At 48.4% G+C, this 11,590-nt stretch overlaps 1 protein-coding gene across 1 annotated transcript; it reads right to left on the bottom strand.

Annotated features, from left to right (window-relative positions):
• Positions 1-941: 941 nt before the first annotated feature.
• GRIFIN (galectin-related inter-fiber protein) lies at positions 942-11,345 on the bottom strand. Its single transcript, XM_040440887.1, has 4 exons — positions 11,191-11,345; positions 7,095-7,174; positions 2,885-3,047; positions 942-1,535 (listed from the first exon to the last, which is right to left on the bottom strand). The coding sequence occupies exons 1-4, from the start codon at positions 11,269-11,271 to the stop codon at positions 1,368-1,370; spliced, it is 492 nt and encodes a 163-aa protein (XP_040296821.1). The 5' UTR covers positions 11,272-11,345; the 3' UTR covers positions 942-1,367.
• Between the last annotated feature and the right edge of the window lie 245 nt (positions 11,346-11,590).

Below are 11,590 nucleotides of genomic sequence, written 5' to 3'. Positions count from 1 at the left end.
AAACTGAGCAACCCCTTAAAAAATGTCACATGACTATATCAACTATTGGCTCCTAGGGGTTGTTATATATCTATGGCTAAATGGTATTGCCTCTAACAGCAAGCCATATTTCTCTATCACTGCAGCTCTATCGCCCTCCCAACCCTTCTTTCCCCTCCTCTCTGTCTTCTATTTAGGCCTCTTTTACACGACTGTATGGCCGGACCATTTGTCACGGATCCATTGTTTCCGTTTCTGTTGCATTTTTCTGTTCCGTTTTTTCCGTATGGCATATACAGTATACAGTAATTACATAGAATAAAATTAGGCTGGGCATAAAATTTTCAATAGATGGTTCCGCAAAAATGGAACAGATACGGAAGACATCCGGATGCATTTCCGTATGTGTTCCGTTTTTTGGCGGACCCATTGACTTGAATGGAGCCACGGAATGTGATTTGCCGGCAATAATAGGACATGTCCTATCTTTCAACGGAACGGAAAAACGGAAACAGAATGCATACGTACATTCCGTTTTTTTTTTTGCGGAACCATTGAAATGAATGGTTCCGTATACGGACCATAAACAGAAAGAAAAAAAACGGTCGTGTGAAAGAGGCCTTACAGTTTTACACTAGATGGAATTCCTGGTGGCCGAGGAGGAGTCTGAACAAGGGCATAGGGCCGTCACAATGATCATTCAGACACTGACTTTTCTTAAATAATGGCACCTGTTACTTTATTTGCAATTTTTTGTATGGAATGTACGGTTAGTCATCCATTGTGAACATAAGAGACTTTACAGGGGCGTAGCTATAGGCGGTGCGGAGGTAGCCGTCGCTTCCGTGCCCAGGAGTCTGAGGGGGCCCAAAGACCCTTGTGCTTTACAAAAAGACACCAGTATTATAGAAAGTGCATGTTGGGAGGACTCTGTTTTAGATTTTGCACTGGGGCCCAGAATCTTCAAGTTATACCTCTAGCTGGAAGGAAGGGGTTAGGTCAAGAATTTGGCATGGGGGTAGGGGGGTTGCCATTTCAATTTTGGCCTCAGGCAGCAGGAAGGCTATGTGCTCCCCTGCCCTTTGCCAAAAAGCACTGGGGGAAGGGGAGCAGAACTTACACCAGGGCCATGAGCCTTTAGCTACGCCCCTCACTTTAGAGCAGGAGTAGGTAACCTCTGGGCCCCAGCTGTTCCAAAACTACAACTCCCAGCATGCATACTTGCCGTGCTCTTCTCAGAACTCTCATAGAAATGAATGGAGCATGCTGGGAATTGTAGTTCCACAACAACTGGAGTGCCGAAGGTTGCTAACCCCTGCTTTAGATCATATCCCTAACACAGAATGGCTGTTTTATCTATTTGGGCAATGTTTGGTTCTGGTCACCAGCTACTCATACAGCTCTCGTCTTGCGATCTCCACGGAGGAGATATGGATGTCATTGAGAATCTGCAGTTTGGTTATGGCATTAAACTGCTTCATGCGGTGCCGATACTGGATGATCTTACTGTCATCTACAAAAACCTGGAAGTTCTCTCTGTCGGAGTAGATTTCAATCTAAAAGAAAAAAAGAGATGGCAGAAATACATATGTTATATACACAAGCATGTACGTGTCATAGAGGCAGACCACAAAACTGCTATGGGACCCTTAGTGAGAGGGGACATGGTCCATGGGAATCTGTGCAGCACTCTTCTCTCCAGCAAATATGGGGGCTCTAGCCCAAGGATCATGGAGAGTCAGAATGAACAACCTGGTACTATAGTGTTGGGCCCATTTAATTATTTTCAGTGCGGACCTACGAACATGAATACCTATGCTGCGCACACGTGCATACAGTATGGGCATCTGGCGGAAAGACCAATCTATAATGACTAGCCGGGGTGAAAGCATGCTTCTTAGTGCTGGGCATGCAACCGGAGATTCTGGGCACTAGTCTTGCCCAACATTGTCAATGCAACAACACAGGTGGGAGTTGGTAGTAGCCCTCATGGTGGCTATGGTCCTCTCCAGTTCTCCCTGAGCTGAGGACCATAAAGGGAGAGGTGCACTCTTTCTTGCCCTCAGTTCACACCCTGGTTTGGAGATCTTCTGCCTGGTGGTAGGTGGGGTGCCCGTGATGTAGGTGGGTCCTGGGGTGCAATGCGGGGATCTCTTGTCTAACATAGAGTGCTGTACAATGATGAGGTTGGTGTGGGGGTATCAAAAACAGTTTACTAGAAACTTGGGCAGTTCAGACACATACTTGTATGGGTAGGCACAGTTTTTTAGAGTGCATCATGTAATTCTCCCCAATGGCAAATAGGTGAAAGGACCATATAGTGACCCCCTCTGAGTCTCTCTCCAGATAAACCAACCAACCTTCCCAATCTGGCCAATGAGGTGCAGTTTTCTCTCTCTCTCTCTCTCTCTCTTTCTTTCTTTTACCCACTCAATATTTCTACAATACCCAGCTGCATGGTGTAGTCCAGTCCGTCTCTTGCATATGGAACGGAGTCTGAAGCTACTAACCCAATCCAATATGCAGTGAAGTCTGTAGCCTGACACATGTGTTACCTTTCTTGGCTTTTTATCCATGCACTCTCCTCTGGCCACTCTACTTTCTATTAAGTTCTTGTCTTCCTCAGAGGCTGGCACTTATTCAGTCACATTTCTGGCTGTACTTGGTTCACAGAGCTGGTGTAACCCTGTCTGTTGATTCCCTCACCTCTCCCACACAGATTGCACACAGTCCACAGCCCCCCTCCACCCCCAGCAGCTGAGGGCTGGCAATTTAACACCATATACCTTTAAGGATTACAATACATTAAAGCAACAGGAACCCCCCCCCCCTTTAGCAGTGAACCACTGGGTCACTGCATCAACACCAGTGCATAAATCACAGTCTCCATTCAGTTTAATCTTACCTGGAAAGGCTCATTTGGTTCCATGGGGAAAGTATCTGTGCGCTCCTCTTGTCCCCAGTGGCTTGATAAGAATGAATTGCAGATAATGCTGCCCTCAGAAAAACGAGGATTAAAATGGAAAGCAATCTGGTCCCCCGAGTCTGTGAGAAAGTTGATTTCAAAGCTGTTCATAAAGGGTACACAAGTCAAATGCTGCACTGAGAGGATGTGGTATTATTATTATCTGTTATAATGTCCCATCCCCCCGTATATCAGTGCCCCCACCCCCCACCCCCACACACACACACAAACACACACATCCCACCACTGTCTATAGTATAAAAGATCAATATTTCATCCGTCCTTTTTAATATAACATCATTAAAAACAAGCTATGGGCGCCCTCTCAATGTACAAATCTGATGACACAGCATCCTGGAGCCACATACAGATGCAATTCATGGAGGGCTGCTTTTTGGAAGAAACCAGTCCTCCATGCAGCACCTTGGAATTTTCCAGCTTCTCCAGGAGCCCGGGAGGTCGCCCCTTTTTCTGGGAGCCTCCTGGACATTTCAGGAAAGTTGGCAAGTACGTGCATAATATATACATATAGAAAGCTATATACATTTGAATATCGTCTGCCATGTTTTATGACAACGTTGCACCACAGGGGTGTAAATTTAGTTCTATTCTTCTTAAGAAAAGCTCCCTCTAGTGGTAGATGTAGGCAGTCAGAATTGTATCATTTAAAGGGGTTATCACAGGATTAATGTAAAAAAAAAAAGAGAATGAGCCATCATATAATACATGAAAGTCTCTTTCTACCAAAACTAGAACCAGCCCTGTACCTCACATAGATCCAGAGATCTCCCCATTTATGCTCTGATAGATTTATTTCAAGCTGACAGCTCAAGGGGCTTTTCCTTTCTCAAGGAATGTGTCTTTCCTGCTGCTGCACAGAAGGAATGTCCTTCTTCTGCAGCTCAGGGTGTGTGTCCTTTCTGCTGCAGCCCAGGGGTGTGTGTCCTTTCTGCTGCAGCCCAGGGATATGTTCTTTCTGTTGCAGCTCAGGATGAATGTCCTTTCTTCTGTTGCACAGAAGGAGTGTCCTTTCCTCTGCAGCTCAGGGTGTGCGTCCTTTCTTCTGCAGCTCAGGGTGTGCGTCCGTTCTTCTGCAGCTCAGGGTGTGCGTCCGTTCTTCTGCAGCTCAGGGTGTGCGTCCTTTCTTCTGCAGCTCAGGGTGTGCGTTCTTTCTTCTGCAGCTCAGGGTGTGCGTCCGTTCTTCTGCAGCTCAGGGTGTGCGTCCGTTCTTCTGCAGCTCAGGGTGTGCGTCCTTTCTTCTGCAGCTCAGGGTGTGCGTCCTTTCTTCTGCAGCTCAGGGTGTACGTCCTTTCTTCTGCAGCTCAGGGTGTGCGTCCTTTCTTCTGCAGCTCAGGGTGTGCGTTCTTTCTTCTGCAGCTCAGGGTGTGCGTCCGTTCTTCTGCAGCTCAGGGTGTGCGTCCTATCTTCTGCAGCTCAGGGTGTGCGTTCTTTCTTCTGCAGCTCAGGGTGTGCGTCCTTTCTTCTGCAGCTCAGGGTGTGCGTTCTTTCTTCTGCAGCTCAGGGTGTGCGTCCTTTCTTCTGCAGCTCAGGGTGTGCGTCCGTTCTTCTGCAGCTCAGGGTGTGCGTCCTTTCTTCTGCAGCTCAGGGTGTGCGTCCTTTCTTCTGCAGCTCAGGGTGTGCGTCCTTTCTTCTGCAGCTCAGGGTGTGCGTTCTTTCTTCTGCAGCTCAGGGTGTGCGTCCGTTCTTCTGCAGCTCAGGGTGTGCGTCCTTTCTTCTGCAGCTCAGGGTGTGCGTTCTTTCTTCTGCAGCTCAGGGTGTGCGTCCTTTCTTCTGCAGCTCAGGGTGTGCGTCCTTTCTTCTGCAGCTCAGGGTGTGCGTCCTTTCTTCTGCTGCTCAGGGTGTGCGTCCTTTCTTCTGCAGCTCAGGGTGTGCGTCCTTTCTTCTGCAGCTCAGGGTGTGCGTCCTTTCTTCTGCAGCTCAGGGTGTGCGTCCTTTCTTCTGCAGCTCAGGGTGTGCGTCCTTTCTTCTGCAGCTCAGGGTGTGCGTCCTTTCTTCTGCAGCTCAGGGTGTGCGTCCGTTCTTCTGCAGCTCAGGGTGTGCGTCCGTTCTTCTGCAGCTCAGGGTGTGCGTCCTTTCTTCTGCAGCTCAGGGTGTGCGTTCTTTCTTCTGCAGCTCAGGGTGTGCGTCCGTTCTTCTGCAGCTCAGGGTGTGCGTCCGTTCTTCTGCAGCTCAGGGTGTGCGTCCTTTCTTCTGCAGCTCAGGGTGTGCGTCCTTTCTTCTGCAGCTCAGGGTGTACGTCCTTTCTTCTGCAGCTCAGGGTGTGCGTCCTTTCTTCTGCAGCTCAGGGTGTGCGTTCTTTCTTCTGCAGCTCAGGGTGTGCGTCCGTTCTTCTGCAGCTCAGGGTGTGCGTCCTTTCTTCTGCAGCTCAGGGTGTGCGTTCTTTCTTCTGCAGCTCAGGGTGTGCGTCCTTTCTTCTGCAGCTCAGGGTGTGCGTTCTTTCTTCTGCAGCTCAGGGTGTGCGTCCTTTCTTCTGCAGCTCAGGGTGTGCGTCCGTTCTTCTGCAGCTCAGGGTGTGCGTCCTTTCTTCTGCAGCTCAGGGTGTGCGTCCTTTCTTCTGCAGCTCAGGGTGTGCGTCCTTTCTTCTGCAGCTCAGGGTGTGCGTTCTTTCTTCTGCAGCTCAGGGTGTGCGTCCGTTCTTCTGCAGCTCAGGGTGTGCGTCCTTTCTTCTGCAGCTCAGGGTGTGCGTTCTTTCTTCTGCAGCTCAGGGTGTGCGTCCTTTCTTCTGCAGCTCAGGGTGTGCGTCCTTTCTTCTGCAGCTCAGGGTGTGCGTCCTTTCTTCTGCAGCTCAGGGTGTGCGTCCTTTCTTCTGCAGCTCAGGGTGTGCGTCCTTTCTTCTGCAGCTCAGGGTGTGCGTCCTTTCTTCTGCAGCTCAGGGTGTGCGTCCTTTCTTCTGCAGCTCAGGGTGTGCGTCCTTTCTTCTGCAGCTCAGGGTGTGCGTCCTTTCTTCTGCAGCTCAGGGTGTGCGTCCTTTCTTCTGCAGCTCAGGGTGTGCGTCCTTTCTTCTGCAGCTCAGGGTGTGCGTCCTTTCTTCTGCAGCTCAGGGTGTGCGTCCTTTCTTCTGCAGCTCAGGGTGTGCGTCCTTTCTTCTGCTGCTCAGGGTGTGCGTCCTTTCTTCTGCAGCTCAGGGTGTGCGTCCTTTCTTCTGCAGCTCAGGGTGTGCGTCCTTTCTTCTGCAGCTCAGGGTGTGCGTCCTTTCTTCTGCAGCTCAGGGTGTGCGTCCTTTCTTCTGCAGCTCAGGGTGTGCGTCCTTTCTTCTGCAGCTCAGGGTGTGCGTCCTTTCTTCTGCAGCACAAGAGGAGTGCACTTTCTTCTGCAGCTCAGGAGGAGTGTGGCTGAGGCTCAGGAGCATGGTAGCACAGGTGCAATGTTCTTTGTGCTGTAGTACAGGAGGAGTGTCCTTTCTTCTGCAGTGCAAGAGGTATGTTCTTTCCGTTGCAGCTCAGGGGTTGTGTCTTTTTTGCTGCTGCCCAGGAGGAGCGTCTTTTCTTTTGCAGCTCAGGAAGCATGTATTTTTTGCTGCAGCTCAGGAGGAGTGTCCTTTCTTCTGCAGCGCAAGGGGTGTGCTCTTTCTGTTGCAGCCTAGGGGTGTGTCCTTTCTGCTTCAGTCCAGGAGGAATGTCTTTTCTTCTGCAGCTCAGGAAGTGTGTCCTTTTTGCTGCAGCTCAGGAGGAGTGTCTCTTCTGCTGCAGCAGCTCAATAACATTGCTGAGCATGTGCGTCCTCCTCAGCAATGTTATTGAGGTGGACTGAGAGAAGAATGAACAGCAGGTGGTGCTATACATATGCATTTGACCGAGTAACTCAGTGGCTATACAAAATTTTTGATTACGGTACATGTAATTACAAAACTGTTCAGATCCATGAGCTGCTTGAAAAAAATGTAGAATATTTTTCATGGGACAAGCCCTTTAAATCTATGGGGGAAATGTATCCATCCCTGCGCTCCCGAATTCCGGCTTGAAAATCTCAAAATAGGGCTTTGCAACATTTTAGCCTTATCTGTACAAAAAGTGGGTGGGCAGGTGACATGAATGAAGTGGCTTGGAGGAAGAGCTTGCCATCTACTTCTGCATGTTTGACCTAAGGAGGATGGAAAGTGATGGAAGCACAGAGTGAATTAGCATCTTACTCATTCTCAGCGGAACCTGTCTCTCCCTTTATGATCAGACTCCACCCGGGACACAGGCCCTGTGGACAGGACGCTTCAAACTGTAACAAAGAAAGTAACCAAATCAGAGCAAGGAAGATAAAACAATGACAATGTTACATTTTATATCTTGTAACCTTTTGTTTATTTCCAGCAGTCCCATAGAGAATGAATGGAGAGGAAGAATGCATTCTCAACCAGCTGCTCCATTCATTTCGGGGTACAGGCACCCCAATCTTGTGATCAGTGGCGGTTCCTACAATTTAATCGTTTTCTCCAGTGCCGTGATGAGAGGATAACTTCTTATAACGGGATTGCCCTTTTATAGGGGGGTTCTCGGGTGTTTAAAGGGGTATTCCTATCTTGGACATTAGGGGCATATTGCTAGGAAATGTCTGATGGTGTGGGTTCCACCTATCCTTAGAACGGAGCCCGCAAGGCGCCGGAGGGCGCACCACGCATGTGCAGCCGCCCTCCATTTATTTGTATGGGTGTGCTGAAAATAGCCACCTATTTTTGGAAGTCCCATTGAAATGAATGGGAAGCGCATCGTGTAAGCGCGGCCACTGCTCCAACTTCTATCGGGCTTACGGAAATTTCGGCAGTTCCATAGAATTGGACTGCGCACGCGCGGTGCAGCCTCCGGCACTTTGCGGGTTCTTTTCTAAATATAGGTATAGGTCCCAGCCCCTGGGGGCCTTCATCGGGCTGTTCTCGGAACTGCCTGCTCCCGGTGACTGCATTTAATTTCAGACCGGCACAGGTAAGGGCTTACCTGGGCATCGCCGGACGGGTGAGTCTACATTACTAAAGATGGCAGCCCGCATGTGTTTGCTGGCGAACACTGCGAACTGACCATCAGTGCTCACTGGCCTCTTCAAACAGCTGATTGGCGGGGGTGCCGAGACCTGGACTCACACCGACCAGGTACTGAGGACAGGTCATCAATATTAAACACCTGGAAAACCCTTTTAAGGGGGAATTCACATCACCATTATTTTTACTTTCTTCTGATCTGGCTTAGGCCTCATGCACACAACAGTTTTTTTTTGCGTCCGCAAATTGTGCATCCGCCAAAAAAAAACGGACGCGGCATCCGTTTTTTTGGGAGGATCCGTTTTTTTTTCACTGATCCCTTGTAATAAATGCCTATCCTTGTCCGCAAATGTGAAAAAAGTAGCACATGCACAATTTTTTTTGCTGAAGGGAAACACGGACAACGGACACGGAACACAAACGGATGAATTTTCAGCATTTTTTTGCTGACCCATTGAAATGAATGGGTCCCCATCCTATCCGCAAAAAAAAAACGGAACAGAGGCCGAGAAAAACAACTGTCATGTGCATGAGGCCTTACAGGACTTTTTTTTCCATCTAAAATAAAGGATCTCTGACGGAAATGGCTCAAACGGATGCAAAATGTCCATAACTGATGCATAGGATCTGGTTCTTATTCAGGATTATTATTTTTTTGTTCTTCTGACAGATCATAGGAACGTAAAAATAACGGTGATGTGAACTTGCCCTAAGGGTACGGCCACACGGTCAGGTTTTCGCATGTAGTTTTGGAAGCCAAAACCAGGAGTGAATTCAAAAAGAGAAGATGTAGTATCTTTCTATCCTTTTATGGTCCACTTTGATTTTGGCTTCCATAAGTGCATCAGGAAACCTGACCGTGTGACCGCACCCTAAGTCCTGGTTTGGAAGCTCGTACTTCTGCATAGGAGCTGTAGACTCAAAACGGTAGGATATGTTTCATTTGTTGCAAATTGCTTTTCGATGCCATGGAGAAATGAAATCAAAGAAACAAATCCTTAAGTTATAAGGTTCTTTCTCGCAAAGAATGGCCAAAAGTTAGGAAAATTCATCAATCTTGGGTCCACAGGTGAGATCTTTCTATTCTAGGATTTAATAAAGGCAGTGTGAAATTCGGATGGTTCTGCACAATGGCACAACCCTTCCCCAGCAGGTTAGCGATATGGTTGATCAGAGCACACAGCGTCTGCAAATGAAGTCTTGGGCAGCCGGGGAGTCGATTTTTACCTCTAATCTGCCACATAGAAATACAGCACCTGTGAACCGCGGCCGCCTCGTTGCCGACCTACTGACTCGGGAGCATTCAAGTGTTTAAAACCTACTGTCGGCTCTGTGACCCTGGGCAGACAAACCATTAGATTTCTCAAAGCTTCAGTTGTGGAAATCTCGGGCAGAAGTCGCGGCGTCGCAGTTTCAATAGCCCTTTTATATCTGTTCTATATTTGGCTGCGTCTAAGAAGCGTCGTAATGGGGAGATGAGTTCCAAAGGGTCTTCCAGTGGGTTTGGACACAATCATGGGCTTCTAAGGGTACGCCCGCCGTCAGGTTTCTTGATGCAGTTTTGGAAGCCAAAATCAGGAGACGATCATAAAAGGAGAGAAATGACAGATACGACTTTTTCTCTTTTTTTGAATTCACTCCGGGTTTTGGGTTCCAAAACTGCATCCAGAAACCTAAGGCTTATTGCACACGAACGTGTGCACCCCGTGGCCGTATTGCTGACCGCATTTGCGGATCCGCAATACACGGTCACCGTTCCGTGTGCATTCCGCATCACGGATGCGGACCCATTCACTTCAATGGGTCTGCAAATCCGGAGATGCCGAATGGTGCGGAACGGAAGCACGGAACGGAATCCTACGGAAGCACTACGGAGTGCTTCCGTGGGGTTTCGTCCCGTACTTCCGTTCCGCAAAAAGATAAAACATGTCCTATCTTTTTGCGGCACGGCCGGATCGCGGACCCATTAAAGTAAATTTGCGGGCCGCAGCACGGCCACGGGGCACAAGAGGCCTAAGACAACAAGAAACCATAGGTCCAATGACAACCATGTTCTGTGTAGCATGATTAACAACTGCCCCGATTTTGCTGGGGCAATCCTGTGAACCAGTCGATAACCTCTCCCCAAAGCGGGCATTTTGTGGGTGTTCCCTGGCGGTCAGAAGAGCAAAGCTGTCCCAAATTTTCCTTTTTACATGTTGGCAAGTATGATAGAGATGAAGGGTGGACACTCAGATCAATTTTTTTTTTCTAGTGGGTGCAAGGAGCTTCCAACCTGACAATGACGCCAGAGACATCTACAGGAGGTAACCCGCAGACTGGTTGGATAGTGGGCAGAATGAGGCCATGCATGGGGTAGAATGAGAAGAACAAGTGTGGGTAGAGGGGCTTCATGGGTGACAAAAAAAAAAACGGATCCTATTTAATCAGTTATGCATAGGATTGCATAGGATCCGTTTTTTACAGGATCCTGCTTTTTTTCTCTCTCTTTTCTTCTGACCGAGCAGAAGAACGGAAAGCTAAACGGTGATATGAATGCACCCTTAGGCCTCTTGCACATGAACGTTGTGTGCCCATGGCCGTAATGCGGCCCGCAATACACGGGCACCGGCCCTTGTGCACTCCGCGTCACGGATGCGGATTCATTCACTTGAATGGATCCGCAATCACGGAGATGCGGAACGGAAGTCCGGTGTGGACGGATCACGGACCTATTAGAGTTGAATGGGTCTCGATCCGTTCCGGACGCTGCACGGACATTGCAAATGGCGGTCCCCAATGCACGGAACGGATTCACATCGTTCGTGTGCAAGAGGCCTTAAAGAGATTGCCTTACCAGATCGTTTCCCGTTATGTTCTCATTCTAAACATTTCTATGTATTTATCCAAAACTTTTACGTGGTTTTCACTTTAAAAACAAAAAATTGTTGCTTTGTGAAAACCATCAGCAAGTTGCTGTTGACGGATCCACTGTTCTTATATTCTCTAATGTGGCTAACGGTCTACTGCAGTCAGGAAGCTGTGAGCCTGTCGACTGGTCAGCACATTCATTTTCGATGTTGAGATGGTAACAAATATTGGGTGTTCTTATATTAATGAGCCATGTTGGCCATTACTTCACCTAAGCTCTATGTAAATGACAATAGACCTATGAGCAGATCTGTCAGCAGCAGTTAACCTGCTTGTTGATAGTTTCCAGCAAACAAACATCTGAAAATAAGTGAAAACACCAAAATTGTCCTACGTTCTGATCATCGCTTACCTTTAATGCCATCTTCCCTGACGGGCAGCGGAATTGCAGGGCAGACCAAACCGTCACCCCCTCATATACCGTCGGGTGCATCAGCCAATCACGTGCTGGAGATTAACATCAAGACAATGGAAATTTGTGAGAGGTCAGGCACATCAGACCTCGTGGATAGGACGTCCATAACACAATGGCTGATCTCAGCCAGCCTTTGTTGATGCTCAGGCATTAAAGCTGCCAGTAACGTTGTGTGTGTGTGAGACATAACCGGAGGATTAAGTGCTGTCATATTGTGATTTTAACACGGATGAAACTGCTTCGGTCAGCATTTAACAGGGGGAAACAACATGTTAGACAATTCCATTATCGTACAGCTGGCCAGGCCTAGACAGTGCCAAAGAACCCAGTCATTTAG

This window comes from Bufo bufo, chromosome 7 (genome assembly GCF_905171765.1).
Source record: "Bufo bufo chromosome 7, aBufBuf1.1, whole genome shotgun sequence".
Taxonomy (NCBI): Eukaryota; Metazoa; Chordata; class Amphibia; order Anura; family Bufonidae; genus Bufo; species Bufo bufo.
Note: the sequence above shows the minus strand (reverse complement) of the source record. Positions and strands in the feature narration are given on the sequence as shown.